Source organism: Pithys albifrons, chromosome 7 (genome assembly GCF_047495875.1).
Source record: "Pithys albifrons albifrons isolate INPA30051 chromosome 7, PitAlb_v1, whole genome shotgun sequence".
Classification (NCBI taxonomy): Eukaryota; Metazoa; Chordata; class Aves; order Passeriformes; family Thamnophilidae; genus Pithys; species Pithys albifrons.
The window spans coordinates 42047272-42064853 of record NC_092464.1 but is presented as its reverse complement, the minus strand read 5'-3'; the positions used below and the strand labels follow the sequence as shown (position 1 = coordinate 42064853).

The 17582-nt window shown below is 38.4% G+C and overlaps 1 protein-coding gene across 1 annotated transcript in view; it reads left to right on the top strand.

Moving 5' to 3' along the window:
• The window catches only part of OSBPL10 (oxysterol binding protein like 10), a 110381-nt gene that overhangs the window by 15956 nt on the left and 76843 nt on the right, over nucleotides 1-17582 (top strand). The window contains exons 2-3 of the mRNA XM_071561136.1: nucleotides 13725-13900; nucleotides 15635-15714. Of these exons, the coding sequence (XP_071417237.1) occupies nucleotides 13725-13900; nucleotides 15635-15714 (256 nt within the window). The remainder of the gene's footprint in view (nucleotides 1-13724; nucleotides 13901-15634; nucleotides 15715-17582) is intronic.

Here is a 17582-nt window from a genome sequence, read left to right as displayed (position 1 = left end):
TCTGCTTGTCACTGCTCCAGCTCAGTGAAAAGCAGAGAAGGTGCCTTGGCAAGTGCTGCAGTGCAGGATCAGTGTGAGCACCGAGGAGTGTGTGGAGGCAGGTAGTGGGTACCAAGGAGCACTGCAGAGAAGGGGTGACCTTCAAATGCCAGATCTCTGTTAGAAAACAGGACTTCAGAGTTTGTGTAAAGTAACTGAGTAATATTTCTTTACAATGTTTTCTATGGAGAAATAGTAAGTTTTTTGAAATGATTGTTAAAGAAATTCTTCTCTCTATAGTTCCAGTTTTCAGTTGGCACTAACATTTCTTTTGGGATTTTTCCCTCTCCCCCTGTTTTGTTTCTTGAGTAATTCTGATTGTAATTTGGGTGTCTCAGATATGATGAGTAAGAGGGGTTATTTTGTTGGTTGGGGAGAGGGGGAAGGGAAAAAATGGAATGTTATGTTGTCTGTTGTGCGTAACACAAAGTATCAGCTAAGGAAAAGCATCTATTTAGACTGTTTACAAACAGTTGATAGTATTTGATAATAAACTAGAAGAAAGTTACAAACAAGTTGAAAAGTTGAGAAGTACTTACTGCATCATTTTTTTTTAATTCATAACTAGGGGCAAAGAGAAAATCTAGGTGGAAGGACTCTTTGGACTGCACTTGCAGGAAAGACACTAAAATAAATTCTAGGTCATTACTGAAGGGAACTTAGTGTGGTAGAGCAATTTTGCTTGCAACAATTTTTAAAGATGTAGGCTTTTGGTAACTGAAGGAAAACATACTTAAGCTTTTAACAAGTTGCTAGTGAATTTTAGTGATCCAATGGATTTTATGCCATTTTGTAGAGCAGACTGATTGCTTTTGTATTAAGAATGACATCAAATTTTTGAAAGTATCTGCTTGCCAGCTGATCAGCCAATATGACTCTTCTCAGTAATTCACTAAGACACAACAGGAGATTTGACAGAAACATACATAATGTAATGTAGGAGGCTCCTGAAAAAAATGGGCTTTGTAATTTTAACGTATGAGTACAGTGGAAACTAATTTGGCGGGTCTGCTGGTATTGAGCAGTGCAAAGCATGTTTTGTTGACGTAAAATACTGAATTGACAAAGTTCAGTAAATTCAGTGGAATTAAAAAATGTTTAGCAATCGTTTAACAAGGTTGAACAAGCTTGATGGCAAGGTTGACCTTATTAATTATTGAGTGGAAGAAACATACACAGGAAAATTGAATTGGAATCAAGTCAGAATAATTCACTCAGAGACCAGAGATGCAAAGAGTAAGGAGGACCCTCATGTTAAGTCATGAGGTTCAGAGGACACCCCTGCTTTCTTAATTCCTTATGGAGAGTATGTGTGGCTGGATCCAGTCTTAAGTCTCAGACTTGGACAATGGTTTATGTCCAATGTACAGTGCTTATAATAATGCTAAGTAGCTATGTGGATTAGCAATATTTCATTAGTATTAACTCAGCATGCTATCAGTTTGTTCCCAAGGGTCTGTCACGGGTAAGGGATCTCTCTGCTTAGGGTAAAGAAGAATCTCTAGGTCTCCGTTAAGGAATCTTAAACCTTGGGAGGCATCCCTGCTCAGGGGGAGAGTCATCTGTCATGCAGTCCAACTGCAGTTCAGGGATAGCTCCAGTTTGGGTCCATCCTGGTGGTGGTATTTATGGAGCGAAGTAATTGACTGCTTCTCGGTAGTGTGAAAAAGATAGGTGTCTTCATTTTTAGCTCTGTTACCTTGTTCTGTACGTTGGTCATCTTGCATTTTTGGGTTTTGAAACCACCTTTTGAAATAGTTTTCCTGAGGCACCTTCACTCCCTTGTGCATGAGCCAGGAGCTTCTCAGCTCGTGTTCAGCACAGAGTCTTAGACTTGTTCCTCCTTAGTCAGCCTGAACCAATTATGGCCTGGGGTCAGGTGTGTCTGTCACAGACCTACAGCTGAAAATACTGGCCAGTGGTTTCTGTGTGATGCATGTAGTTGTGGAGGAATTGGATTCCTTATTTGCTGTATGGATGGCTTTGCAAAGTTCCTCTTGTACCCAAAGACTGACCTGGTGCATTACTCTTTGACTCCAGCTCTCATTATTGGATTGGCAGTGCAGGGATCAGTGCTGGTGCTGCCACTGGCTGAAGATGGCAGAGCAGGAGCTCTGACTGTACACCAGCGAAGGGAAGCCTAGTTCAGCTGAACTAGGCTTTTAAACTGCAAATCAGCAATTCTTCCTTGAGGAGAGAGAGAGAAAAATTACAACTGATTTCACTTGTGCTTTCCGAGGGCTGCCTTTTTTCACTTTGCCATATTATGTGATGTAACACTTTACTGAGATTGTTGGGGAATAGTTACTGTTTATTTTGGACCATTGCTGTGGCCTGTCGTGTAAATGTGCGAGACATTGTATTTCTACCTAAATGCAAGTGATATGAAGTTTAAAGGACTCATGTCTAACCTTTCTTTCCCATTCGTTTTAGTTAACTCATCCTAAAGGAATTGTATATATTGAGAAATACCAAAGATACTTTTTATGTATTTTCTTCAGTAAAGTAGTTTTGGAATGGAATTGCTCACACAGAATGCAAACAATGAACAGGATGTCTGTGCTGATTCCCTAAGGCTTCTCTGATTAAATATAGTTTTTGGAAGGGTTTTAGTTTCCAGTGGAATGTCATGTTCTTTAGAGTCTGATATCAGTATCTTGAACAGAATTAAATATCTCTGAAATTGGTGAGAAGTAGAGAAGCCCCTCAATCTTCGTTAACCTAATGTACATGCAACCCAGTGTGGAAGTGTGTTTTGTTCTGGATAGAGGCTGAAAGTCTAACTAGCAGAGTGCTTTTTAGAATGTAGTGTCCAATGTTTCTTCAGATTTCTGTTTATTTAGTTTTCGGTAGATTTAATGAAAACCTTTTGGCACGTCCTGTTCTGCTTGTCTGCTCCTGCATCCCTCCACTCCATTTCCTCTGCAAATTGTCCCTCACTTGTTGGCAGCAGAGTGGTTGTAATAAAACTGATGTTCTACCTCAATAAAACATGACATGTGACTGTTCTAATTAATTTTTAGCAACATCTTACTATTGAAAACTTTTAGGTTGGTGACTTTTTTTATTAAGAGAGTTTATGAATCCTATCTAGCCTTTTATGTTTCATGTTCAATAAAAGAGGGAAGAGACAAGTAACAGTGGGGGTAGTTCAGTGGTGTAGCAATTTTGTTTGATAATTACTGTATACAAAATAGTGCAGTTGTTAGAATAGAATTTACAATACAATCACATGTCTTTCCTGGACTTTGGGATTTTTACAGTGTGTCTTAGAGCAATTTTTGTTTCCAGTAAGCAGTAAAAATGAGTTGGAAAGAACTCCAATGGCCAATTTGCTTGCCCTGACATTTACTCCTTGTTGTTTATATCAAGTCAACGCCCCGAAGTTTCCTGACTTCCCACTGCAGGCTGTTACTGTTGAGTACGGGACGATATTCATTCACCCATGAGGAACAGACTCATTAGGGTTCACCTGTGTCGATAATTTGCCTGGCTTTTGGAGACGCGCAGGCCAAACACTTGGGCTGAGTGAACAGACTCCTTTTGTCTGTGTAATTGGCTCAAGATATGACTTGAATGATACTCCTAATTTCCGTACTCTCATTGTTAAATTGAGCAAAAAACAGTACTTGAAAGGAGCTGAACTACTCTACAGCTACTCTTAATTTGAAGCGAGAGTAGCCTTGTAATTTGACCTACTTGTCTGTTTTGTGGTCTGATCACCTGAACGGTTTGCCTGATACTCATGCCTTGAGGTGTGAGGCCATTTCTTGATTTGTCATCCAGTGATTGTCTCCTTTTCAACTTCAGCATTTGTGCTGTTGTCCAGGGTCATTCTCTGTGCCTTTTTTATTTGCTCCATTAATATTTCAGTCTCTGAAAGTATTTTATCTCGAGTGAAATCCTAACTAACATCAGGCATAAAAGCTCAGGGTCATATTGGTTGTCTCATAGCTGAGTGCTTTCTGTTTACAGTCAGTAATTCTTGGCAGCAAAAGAGAGCTCTAAAAATCTACACATGTTTGATGTATGCAGGTGCCTTTCCTAGATGGGATATAATATCCAATAACAGTCGTGCTGGGATAATTCTTAGCAGTGAGGAATACAAGTTGTTGAAGGAGAGAGAGGAAGAGTTGGAGGCACAAGTCAGAGAAACGTAAACCAGCTTTGGCTCTGCCGTTTGGGGTTTGATTCATCACTGGTACACCATGTGAGGAAAGTGACAATAAAGTTTAGGATGGGGCCAGCAGAAGATAGTGTATATTAGACACAGGGTGGGTGACTCTGTGGAGGTTTACTGCTTCCTTCATACATTTTATGGCCTTCTAGTAATGTAGTTCAGAGGGCAGAATAGTTGCTAAGGGTGAAGGAGATATTTCAATTGAATGGATGTTTTTCTTTAGCAGCCGTTTTTGGGGGTGTTTATGTTTGGGATTGCCAAAATTTAGCAGCTGCAAATAGTAAGGAATTTGGATTATAGATTATAGTATTTTGAGATCAAATTGTGTTTTAGACCTGGCTGACTCACATAAATTCAGTGGGAAGTGGTTTTCTTTAAATTCTGTTGCATGGTAATACTGAGACAAAACCAGCAGTTCCAGGCTCCCAGTGTATGTTGTGGGGTCGTTATATAGGTGACTGAATTTGCTGCTTGTCTCTCATTATGTTTTGTGAGAACCAGGCTGTCAAATGGATGTACTTGATTAACTTGTGGATGTTGTAATAGCAAGTAGCAGAAAGAGCAAAGGTCTCTTTTCAAGCCATGAAGTTTCCTTCAGAATGTGGCAAGTAGCAGACAGAAATCTCCATAAAATACTGCCCTTGATCAAATCCCACTTCCTTATTGATCTGTCTTCATATATAACTGTCCTGGCGATGTGTTCTCTGTGTGTGTGCATGTCCCTGCTTAAAGCAGAGACTTGAAAGAATAATGTATAGTACTGTCGGTCACTGTTGGAGTCATTAGTGCTCTGAGCAGCTGCCTTTGTGATTGCTTTGCTTCACATGGGTCTGTGAATGCTTACATTTTCTTAGTATGTTTGATGTACATGGTAGAGCCTTTGGTTCAGCTTTTCAGGCTTCCAGAAATTGTTGCTTAGTTTGTTGGAGAGTTGTATTATTGGTATGTTAGGCCACCTTCTAAGCTGTTGATTTCATTCTATATTTTATAAGTCCTTTGTGAAAGTTGAGTTGATGCCAAGCATTAGGCAATTTTGGGTGTGAAGTGTGTTTGCCAAACCTGTCAGATCTTTTGGAACTTACTACAGAAAGTGTCAAGCAAAAAAGTGAAGTGTTTTTGTGCAAGGTCAAATATTCCTGTATTGCTTACAGTTTTAGTGGGGCTTGTGTTACAGAAAAGAATAAGATTCCTGGCATGGCTGATGTAATTTTGGGAAACATTTAAAACTATATGGTGATGCAGCTGTTTGTTCAGCAACAGTTTTGATAACTGCTAAGGTGAGTAGAAAGAATTACAAATATTAGTATGTAAAAGCTTTCACAAACTAGACATAATTGATTGTCTCAGTTGGACTCAATGATCCTTGTGGGCCCCTTCCAACTCAGCAACCCCATACCTTCTGTGATTCTGTCTCATTATACATACATATATATATATATATATGTATATATATACATATATATTATGTATGTATGTATGTATGGCCAAACTTCGCGAACAAAGATTTGGGAAGGGCTGTCCCCACGTGGGTGTGCCCTTCCAGCCTGCGCAGTGGATTTTAGGTGAGGCTCAGCGTGCGCGGAACTGGCCCCACCGTTTAAGTCCTGAGGTTCATCTGCCACGGCCGAGTGAGCTTGGACAGTGACAGTGAAGTCCTCAGGACTAGAACCTACAGCACCCGGCATTTCCCAGGAGGTCTCCCATCCAAGTACTAATCCGGGGCTGACCCTGCTTAGCTTCCGAGATCTGATGGAATCGGATGTCAGGGAGGCATTTAACTGCCACATATATATATATGTGTGTGTGTGTGTGTGTGTGTGTGTGTGTGTATCTATCTGTGTATATATATGTATGTATGTGTGTGTGAGAAAAATTCTGTGTGTGTATATATACACACACATAATTATTTTGGGGAAGAAACTCAATTTCTCAGTTTTTAGTGTGTGTGTGTCCTTCTTTTCTCCCTTCCCCTCTCCATTTAGGTGGTGTTCTTTTAGTGGAATTTCGTTTTGTTTTGTTTTTTTTTTTTTCCTGTAGGTGATTTGTTATGATAATGAAAGCAAATGAGTCAGTGTTTCTAATTTACTTAGTGATTCTCACTAAGTTTGGCAATAGGTTCTCCTAAGAGTTGTTTCTCTGGGTAGTCTTAAACTACTTTCCAAACAGAATATTCCTTGACTAAGTGCATGTGTTCAACTCCTTTGCACCCTCTTGAGGATGACTGGCTGAACTTAACATCTAAAGGCAAACCCCACTTTAAGAAAATGAAGCACTTGATTTCTGATATCTGTATTGTTTATTGATGGGATTTTTGTTGCTGGTTGGTACAGAACAGCGCTGCAACCAGACTTGTAGTAAAGCAGCAGTTCATTCATGCTCCAGAGTAAGTCTCTGTCATTTGACTTTATCAAAGGTGTGAAGTCTTGCTCCTGGGTAAGGTGGAAAGGTGGGATGAGAGAGGATTAACCAGGCAGCTTCCTTCGTTTTGGCATCCAGATCATTGCAAATGACTCCTGCGGACCTGGTGGCTTCAGTGAGGACCAACTGAACTACAGAGCCCTGTCCCTTACAGACACAGCGTTACTTTCCCCTCACTTGGGGAATGGAGTTGCTGTTGCTTGTGACTGGTTGTGTTTGCACATTCGCTGTGTCTTGTGTCAGAGTCGCATAGAAGTGTCTCTTTCTAAAGGCTAACATCCTTTCATTACATCAGATCATTAGAAGTGACACGTAAATACTCTGTTCTTGTTTTAGTTTAGGTCTTGGTTGTTTTTCTTGTGAAGGAAATCACATTTTCCTGCCTGGAAGCTCTTTTTTAATCTGTAACCTGAATCAAGCTGGATAATAACATTCTCACAGTTAAAATTGCAGCAGCCTGTTTACTCCCCCAGTTATGTCACTGCTAACCTTTTCTCTTGATCCACAGTGCAAAAAATTGACTCTGCTTAATTGTTAAATAGTTGCGAATTTAGAGCAAGTGAAAGGAAGGTATCAAGGACCACTGAATGATACAAAGTAGCGCTGGGGGCAGCAGGTGTGATGGGCTGGGAGCAGCGAGTGCTGTTTGTGGTGTCGAACTCAACTGTGGACCTCCTGTTTTGTTTGTGTGTTTGCCCCTAAAGTGCAATCGCTACCCCTTGGCCTGTCTGTGTTGTACTTAAGCACAGATTATAGGATGAATGTCCTTTCCCACCATTCTGTATGAATTCAAACCCCGTGGGCAGAAATGGATGCATTATTTTTAGGCCTATTTATCCTCCCTCCTTCCTGAAAAGCATCCCTCAAGCAACTCCTGATGTTTATTCTTACGCTTTCTTATGTTAGAAAATGATAAATTGAGCATGTTAGAGTTACTGAAATGTAAGCATGTTCTCCTAATCATCTGTCTTTAGATGACAACTTTGGAGATAATTTTTAATAATCAAGTCCTTGACTGTCAAACGTGTGTGTGCCATGCTTTATCTCCATGGGCATGAATAATTCCATTAATCTTATGGCTCAAGGTAAAAGAGAAAAAGAATTCAGCAGTTGCATAAATGTGGTGTCCAGGATGGCCTAGTAAGATACAGTTTCTTAAAAATGAAATATTTCTGTGTGACATCTCATTCATTTACTGCAGCCATAAACTTTGCTTTTCTTTGACACAGCGATTTACTTTCTATCCTATAATTCTTATCTATTTTTAAACTAACAAAAAAAAAAGGAAGAGAATTATAGAGTAGTTTGATTCCTTTGATTCCTTATTCTTGAAAATACTCCTTTAGAGGATTATGTATTTACTGAAGAACATGTGCTGTCAGTGACTGGGGGAAATTGGAATGGAGCAAAAGGAAAACACATGTTTGGAAACTCAGAAATATTGAGAATGAAGTGGTTGAACTAGAAGGTGGTGAAATTCTTCTGTTGTGAGCTGCTTCTGTTCTTTGCATTAATTTGGTGCTGAAGTATGTAGTAGAGCATAGTATATTGTCAGCAGTGTATTGTCTAGAATGATGAGTTCAGCAGTCTAAGAAGGGAAAATACATTAATTGTTACTTTTCTCGTATGACAGGGAAGGTGATGCTGCCTATTAAGGTTTTAAATCAAGGTGAAGACTGATTTCAAATAAATGTATTTTAAAAATTTGCATTTTTAGCATTATAGCAAAATAAAAAGTAGATGATAAAGTGAGACTGGCTTAGGAGACAAGGTGTCTGTATAAGGGCTAAAGTAGTGTTTTAGAGAGAAAGCTCCTCTGTCCATCTTTGGGAATGTAACTGGGGAAAAAAAAAATCCCCCAAAAGGTGAAATAAGACTAGCCTGCTGTAGAACAACCCATCTCCCTCTCCATCCAGAGGTACTTGTTGTGTTAGGTCATTATATAATGAAAACCATTGTTTTGTTTGGAGATTGTGGAAAATTGGAACATCTTTGTCTTTAGTCAAAAGGATTTGTCTGTGCTAGTGTAGTGTGCAGGCATTCCCATACCAATGTTAAACATAAAGTCTGGGATTAGACACAGTCCAACTGGAAGCATGGGCTCCAGTGTGGCTAATTTAGGAACCCAGGGATGTAATCAATACAATGCTGCTTTCCAAAAGAGGGGAGTTTTTTTTAGAAGGTTGAATCAAAAGTTGAAGATTTGACTGGGACTGCAGTTGTCCAGCTGTAAATTCTATATAAAACCCCTCTGTCTCATTATGAATTCAAACTAGATGTATGAAATCTGGTCCAGAAAACTGACTTACCTGGGAAAGAAGGTGTGAGGAGAAATCAAATCCTTAGGAATGCATTAAACAGTGGAAAGATTAGCAATCCTACCTTGAAAACTTCTTGAGATTACACAGTAGGGAAAACCTGGGTTCAGATGGATGGTTTCCGAGATGTGTTCAGAATAAAGGGAGAAAGGAACTTATTTTAAGAGGTGTTATGTTTCTGCCAGGGGTGCACTTTGGGTCCATTACAGATTTGCAACCGAGTGGCAGCTTCAGTGAACAGTGGACCATGTCGTGAATGTGCAAGTGAATGATGAAATGCCTAGAAATATTGTGAGTAATTTATTTATTATTTACGTATTAAAGTATGCATTTCCACTGGAGAATATGGAAATGCTTAATTTGACTGGAAATGGGAAAATGAAAATCTTAAATCCAGTGAGGTGAGTAAATTACATGGGAAATGTTCATACCATGTGCTTCTGATGTCTTTATGTATTTTGTGATGCCAAAAAGTCAGATGTTTACATGGAAGACCTGTAGAGTTGCTGTTCTTTATTGACAGGCTCTAATGGTAGACTCCTTCCATCTCTGCTATACTACCAGCATTTTAGCCCTCATTAAAGCATAGTCATTGCTTTTTCTTAAAGTCTTCTTGAATAGGGAACCTAGAATAAACTATTATAGTACTATCAAATTATATGAACATGTTATATTTATTACTATAATACATTCTCATTTCAGTGGATGCAAATCCAGTTGAAATAGTTTATTAGTAGTGTTTGACCCTTCCTTTCTAAGAATTCAGAAGACAAGATAGTTGCACTTCCTAACATGTCATGTTTGTTCTGCTTGACATTTTAAAAAAATTTAAATTGCTGCAAATGAATAAGCGAATGCATAAAGGGGATGGTGTGAAACACAATGAGTGTTTAATTAAGACAGTTGCAGAATTTATAAGACTTAGGGTTTATTCGGAGATGACTGATTTTGAAATATGGGAAGTTGAAGAGGAATGAAGTGTTATCAGGCCACATTGAAAAACTCATGGGTGACTTAAAAAGTAACAATTCTTGTAGTGTCAGACTTGTAGGTTGCTGAGTGTGGTGAATGTTTTCTCTTGTAATTGGTATCAGCTGGTAATGCGTCTGCTTTTGTTGGGAATGGCAGAGTGGAAGTATCCTGGTGAATCCCAGGAGCTTGTGGGAAGCTGGGCCAGGGTACTGGGAAGCCTCTAGTCTCTGAATGGATTTGAATTTAAAGTGAGGAATCCTTTGGCTTTTCTTTTGTGAAATAGCCAGCTTTTTCTTGCCTGTAATTTTGCATGTCTGGTTTGAACTGTGCTTATGCAGTTAAAACTGCTTAAAATGTGTCAACGTGGGAATTTTCTATCTTAACCTTTAGATGGACTCTTTTAATGACTATTAAAAGTTATTCCAATTTTAGAAAACCAGAAAAATTTAGCTGTCTTTTGGAAGTGTCTGTCAGTAACACTTAATTCCTAATTTCTGTATAACACTAATTTTTTGTGTGTTTAGTACATAACTTGGCTCTGCTACTTCCTGCCTGCCTGTTCTCTAAAGAATATGTTAGTTTTCATCACTGTTAATCTGTAATTTCATTACAGAAATAAGAAATTATAGGTAAAGGTGTGAGCAAGGCCAGTAGAGAAATGCAGGATTAGCTGGTAAGATGAATCAGTTGTAGAGAGGTTAGTGCTGTTATTTCTCGGGTAGGCAGAACAAATGACTTCGAAGTTAAAAGACATCCCTGTCTTTTTGATACAGTTACATGACACTTCTAAGAGGTAACATGTACCATTCTCTTCTGTCTTGCTTTGTGTGTGTAATGCTTTTCCATTCTCAGTTAATGAAAGAATCTGGTCTCCATTTCTCCGGTGTTTTTGTGATGGTCTGAACTGGGTCATCATTTGGTCTGTGATGTGAGAAAATGTTTTTGAAAGCTGCTTCTGTTTTTTCTATACCTTTATGTTCCTCCCTCCCTCATCTCCTTTGTACAAAACCTGGCGCTGCTTGAGTTGACATTTAATTCCTTATTCCTTCTCCTGGCTGTTTCTATCCTTTTAGCAGTTTTCAAAGTATGTTCAGCCCCTGCTTCTTTTGTGAGGCTCTAGTTGTCTGTGCAGTTTGTTCCTGTCTATCTTTGTCTGTGACACTGCTGTGTGAAAGGTAAAGAGGGGAGTTGCACATCAAACCATAACCCTTGAAAAGGAAATACTTGATTCTGTGTGGTGTGAACAGTGTCATGGCCAAGATGCCTGAGAAAAGTTTCTGGTTCTTCTGGGACAAGAAGGAAGGCGGCAGGATACTCGCTGAGGGTGATGTGAAGGCTTGTGAGAACTGGTTATTTTTTCCCCTTAAGATTGCTGCTTGATTTCTACTGGAAACGTTGTGTGCTTTTACAGGCATCTGAGACAGCATCACAAATACTGAAAACCTGAGGTACAACCAATGGTAATGTTCTGCTTTTCCGAGACTGTACACAGAATAGGTTGTGGTTGGCTGCAAGGTCCAGTTAACACCACTGCTGTAGCTGTGATAACAAGGATGTGGAGGGATGCCATCTCTGCATTTAGGAATTTGCAGAAGGCGCTGCTCTTGGATGTCGTTATGCTGGTAAAGGTGTATTCTGTACTCAAATGGCTATTTCCTTCCCTGGAGTAGCTTTATGGCAATGCAAACCCCATCTTTGTGGAGCTTACAGTCACTCTGGGAGTGCTTTGCTGATCTAGCATGTAAAGATCTCTGAGCTGAATTGCTTCCAGTGTTTATGTAACATAACAGATTCTGTTCTAATCGACTCAGAGGAACTTCTTTCCGCACATCCTTTGGTCTTGATAGGAGGAGAGGCTATTTTTCTTGCCTCTCTTTTTCTTTCTTTTTTTTTTTTTTTGTTTTCTTTAGCTGTTGTTCCTCCTTCTGTTAATTGCAGAGTTGTAGATTAGTAAACACAGTGGTGATTTACAAGATAGTAATCAATAAAAAATGGCCTGAAATAAATTATTTGTACCTGACCAATAGAAGGACAATGAAATTATAATGAGGATGGCACAGGCTCAGAATCAACATTACTGCATGTGAAGTCTGAACTTGTTTGCTGAACTTCAGGTGATGGGGAGAAGGACCAGCTCTAGGGGCAAGCTGCTGTTGGGGCATTGCATTGCTTCTGTGCAGTGCCCTGTTTTTTCTCCTGAGTATGTAACGGATATTCCTAAAATGGACAAGGAAGATGGAGAATGAGCAAAATTAAAATTTCCTATGAAATGTGCAAGTTTGACTTTTTTTTTATTGTGTGTTTTACAATTCTGCTGTTTCCCCCCGCAGTTAAGTGCCTCTTTTTTTCCCTACTAAGCAATGTGAAGAGGAAAAATGCTTTTTAAGTGGGAGAGTAATATTATAAACCCATTTAAAAGTCAAACAAAATAGGAAGGTTATGGACTGGTGCAGCGTAAGCCAATAAGATAATCTGGAATTTTGGCAGTTTAGGGCATCCTTATTTTTAACCCTACTATGGAAAACATGGCATTCAGCTTGTAATGCCTTAGTCGTTTTTTTGTGGCGAAGATATCCTGTAGTGGGAAGGTGAAGAGATTGTGCTTCATGATTGCAAAGGGGAGGCTTTCCATTTGTTTCATGGGAGAAGGGATGCAGAGGTGCTTTGTGGGAGGTGGAGTCAGGGCAGAAGTGAGGGGTGTAGTGATGCACTAGCTTAAAATTCTTTGGGACAGGCTTGTTAATCTATAATAATTTGAATAGAATTTGATCTTTGTTCTGATGTGAAGGCAGTGGCAGTAGAGAGTTAGATGTAACTGTGGCAAAGGAAGGTTGCCCAAGCAAAATGTCTAAAGCTCTGTAAATCGTGGGTAATGATTCTGTGCATCATGTCCAGAGTTACTCACCTTGACTAAGGAGATGGGCAGGTCATGACCCGTAACTTCAATTGGCTGTGAAGACAATCCTGGAAATACTCGTTGATGGGAAAGGTTAGAGATGTTCTGCATATGGAGATAATGTGAAAGTGCTAAGACAAAATGCCACTTCCAAAGAGGGTGGTAACCTGAGCAAATTTGGGATATACAAAGCTACAGAAGTTTGAATAATCACAGTTTCTGAAATACCATACACAAACTCATATGATCTATGCTAATCCCAGGTAGAGGGACAGTAGAAATATTATGTGTTAAAAATGCTCATTTAGTAGTGTTAGCCAGATTGTTAGGGGTGTTTTTTTCAGAAGAAGCTGAAGGGATAATCTGCTCTCGTGTGATCTTCACTCTGGTCTGTTGAGGGTTGTAGCAGACTGTCCTTCATTTGAGCCAGGCAGTTACTGTTTAAAGTGTTAAATAATTGTTCTGTGTAACAGCACAGATGATGTCCACAGGGAAATGGAATGTAAGATCTCTGCTTTTGTGAAAAATAAGTTTAATTGTGGAAAAAGAAAGTACATTTCCAGCTCTCGAGACTGACATGCTTAAGTTTGGACTATATTTGCTTTCATCTACTGCACTTGAGCAATGCATTAGTTTATTTTTTGTTTGTATGATCTTGCAGTCCTAGCAGGTGGTTTAGTGTAAAATAGTTTGTGTTGTGAATAAAAGAATAGATTACCTGCCCCTAAAAAATCAAGCCCAATGATCAAAATAACAGTACATTATAAAATGGAGTTACTACTAATATTACTTTAACTTCATTTGTTTATTTATGATTTTGATTTAAGATCAGTCTCTTCTTTGAGTAAATATATGAAAAACTTCAGCAGAAATGTTATATGATTGTAATTTATTTCAACAGGTACTTTGTGCTGGACTTTGAGACGGGGATTCTGCAGTATTTTGTGAATGAACAAAGCAAAAACCAGAAGCCACGAGGAGCCTTGTCTTTAGCTGGAGCTGTAATATCGCCCGGTGATGAAGTGCCACACATGTTGGTGGTCTACTCTGCTAATGGAGAGATGTACAAGTTAAAAGGTACAGTGCTGCTTAAAGGTGCCAGCTGAGTGGTTCTTGTCTCGCTTTCCCACTTCTGCATCTCTTCTGTCATCTCATTTCTCTTTTACTTCCCTCTGCTGTCAGATAGTAGCGGTTATACAGCTGTATTATTACATACCGTACTATAAGACACAGTGGAAGAGTAATTTGGAGTTAAGTACATATGACTTTACAATATATAGGCTTTCAGGGCTGGAAGGTACCTCAAGGTGCCTTCTATAATCTGTTACCGTGGCATTTTGGTTGAATGGTACATCTTATTTGCTTCCAAAGGAAGAAAAAGCTTTTGTTGCTGTCCACAGCAGAGCATTTAATTTCTAGTATTGTTCTCCTCTGCCACCATCCTGCAGATAATGTGCAATAATGAATCTGATGATGGGTCAGAGAAGGGAAACTGCTAGTGGGAGTCTGTGAAGATATTATGTTTTTGTAAGGCTTAGTTAGAGTAATTGAATGCACCTGTAACATAAAAATTTTCTCTTCCCTTGTTCCCAAGTATAGCAAAGACAATACAGAGTATAGGAGTTCCTTTGGAATATTTAAAGAAAAGGCCATGTTCTGATTCTAAGGTATTTTCAGTGTGGTCAATTGATCACAATACTTTTATATCCAACTAATTTATAAAAAATTAACTGCTATAAAAATGTGACATGTAATGCAGTGTAATAAAAGCGTTCTTAGTTTCATTCTGACCACAGTTTATCAGTTGTTGAGTGGGACTGGGCATGCAGGAGTCCTCTGTGGTAGAGTGTGTTGCTGCTCTATACACAGAAGTGAAAAACAGGAACAACCAGGGAGGGTTTCTGTTAAAATGTGTTCGAATTTGCATAGCTAGAACTCATGAACACTTGTTGTTTCATTATCATGCTTTTCCAACCCTTGAGCTTATTAAATGCTTACCGTGTGCTGCTTTTAATTTAATGAAGTCTATGAATTTCATTCAAATTAGTAAATAATTTTTATGCCGAGTCAATAATCATTGAGACACTTAATAGCAGAGGAAGTAAGGGAAAATATTTACTGAAATTATCAACTCTGTATTGCCATTCCTAATCAGGATTACTGTAATAGTGGGGTTTTTAAGACAAAACCAAACTTCTCTCCTAAACAGACATAGTAATATTAATCAGAAGCCACCTGATATAGTCTGCAGACAAACTCTTCAGAGATTTTTAAAGATATGTGGGGGAAATTGTGATTTTCATTCTTGTGTCTTTAAGTTGCACGTGAATGGCACATGTTTTGAGAGGGATTTAGCTGAACTGCATTAAAAAAGAAGTACTTGAGTACCTGGGGTACTGTTGGCTTGTCTGGGAGCTGACTGACAATCTGAGTGTGTAGCTGTTACTTATTTTAATACTGAGATGTGACCCTTGCCCTTCATAAAGAGAGACAAGTAAAACAAAAGTGAATGAAAAATTTGAAACAATAAAGTCATCTAGAGGTAGTTCTACTTATTCTAACACTTGGAAATAACTATGAAGAAGACTCCTAAGTTTATGTCTTCCAGCTGGCCACAGCCCCTTAATTACAGGCTTATATGTGTTGTACTGAAAAACTTAAGCATATTTGAGTTGAGCAGCATATGTTAGAATTTATGCTGCATTCTAATCCATAATCTTTCTCCCCTCTGACTTGCTCCTTCACCTCTTGTACAAAAAAAAAGTATTGATTTATGTGTGATTCCTCTGCATTTTCTTGTTTCTGTTTTAGCTGCTGATGCAAAAGAGAAACAATATTGGATAACTCAGCTTCAATCTTGTGCCAAACATCACAAGGAAGGTAATTCTAAGGTAAATAATTAAGAGGGAAAAGTAACTATTACATTTTAAGTTGTGTCGGTGAAGAACAGCATGATCTGGATGCTGTAGTTAGTGGATTGATGTCTGGAGGTTCTTTCAATAAAAGCAGGTTGTTGTTTGTCACTAACTGAAGCTGACAAGTTAGTTGAGCAATCTTAATAAATCAGTGTTGTCCTATTTATGAGAAATTAATGAAGTGATGGTTAATCCAGTGGCTGAATCAAGAGTTTATGAATAAATACCTGTTGATGTGATGTCCTGATTAGTATTTAAGTGTTAACTGGTATTAGTTTTATTTAATATCTTAAGATTTAGTGACCTTTATTACTGAAGCTTCAGACAGATGTTAGCAGTGGTCAATCTTCATCTTCTTTACTAAATCTGAAACAGATCATCGTAATAAGATTTATATTTATTTCTCTTTGACAATAATGTCAGAAGTTTTGTCATCGGACAAATATTTTGTGCAGGTGAAAAAACCACATGTAGACTTTAAAAATAGCAGAATGATGGGTTGAAGCTGTTTCCTACCTCCAAGTAGAAATTACATTAATCTGATTAAATTTGAATGCACTTTTAAGGTGGGAGATGTTAAAAACAAACGCAATCCCCTATGAAAAGTTATTATTGTCTTCCTGTACGGCTTTGCTGTTAATGTGAAGTCTCACACACAAAAATTCCTGCCCTCCAGTCCTTGAAGCATTTCTGTTGATATCCTATGAGAACAAAAAAGATTGTTTTTCTCATGACTAATTGTTTACTCCACTTAAAATAAAAAAAAGCATGTGACAGCAAGCTGAAAGGATTCCCCCTTGTTCCAAGATGTTGAGAATATCAGTGTTGTATTAGCTACAGTCAAAGTTGTGATCCTGAGTATCCTTAAAGGTGAACAGTATTTTGAGGAGAATGCCATTCATTGAAGTGAGTGAAGTACAACCAATGTTTTGTTGTTATTTTTGAGTGATGGACTTGTCAGGAAGCAAATGGGGTGTAAGTAAAACCCTTTGAAGGAGAACAAGGACCTTGAATATTGCAGTACTTTTTGAATTCTTGTGCATGCCACTTCAAGATGGTTTTTATTAGATATGGCTCAGTATTGCTCAGAAAGGTGGAACTCTACTTGATTTTGGGATACTCTTACAGTTGCTGTTGACTTCAGCAACTGTGCTAGATAAAAGATGGTACCTTTTTGTACTCAATTGCCATAAATGAATTGTTCCTTGATAAGTTCTCTGGTCACTTGTTGAACCCATTTAAATGTTTAGCATCTGCAGTGCACTGTGATGAGGCAGTAGAACTGCTGTTCAGTATATATGATACTGTAGGCCTGTGCAATGGCATGCTGATTCTTCTACTCTCTACTAATTTCTGTAAAATTTCTTAATACTGGATTTGTTTTTGTCTTTCTGTAGTGGTGTCTGTTTTAGCACAGTCTCATTCTAGACTAGCAGTAATTGAGTTGAAGCTGATCTTTGTGTAAGTGAAGTTTAAATCATTTTTCCTCCTTAGGTAAAAACTGTTGCACTTAGTAATAAATTATGTTCAGAGTTTTTCATACTACCTTCCCATGTTGAGCTCCTGCAGTAATAGTAGCTACATATTTTTGTATATTTTAATTAATTAGTATGTCAAGAGAAAAATCTTGGTGTCATAACAGTGAAAATAAACAGCAGTTAGTAATGGTCCAAAAAAGGAAACAATTTTAGAAATTATGAGGAAATGAACAGGAAACAAAAGGGATAATACTTAGATTGCTGTAACTGTGTCAAATACTTGCCATGAATACTTTTATCAGTCCCCTTCTATTTGTGAAATGGAAGATTGTAGTGGGGCAAAGCACTTTTCATCACATTTGTTGT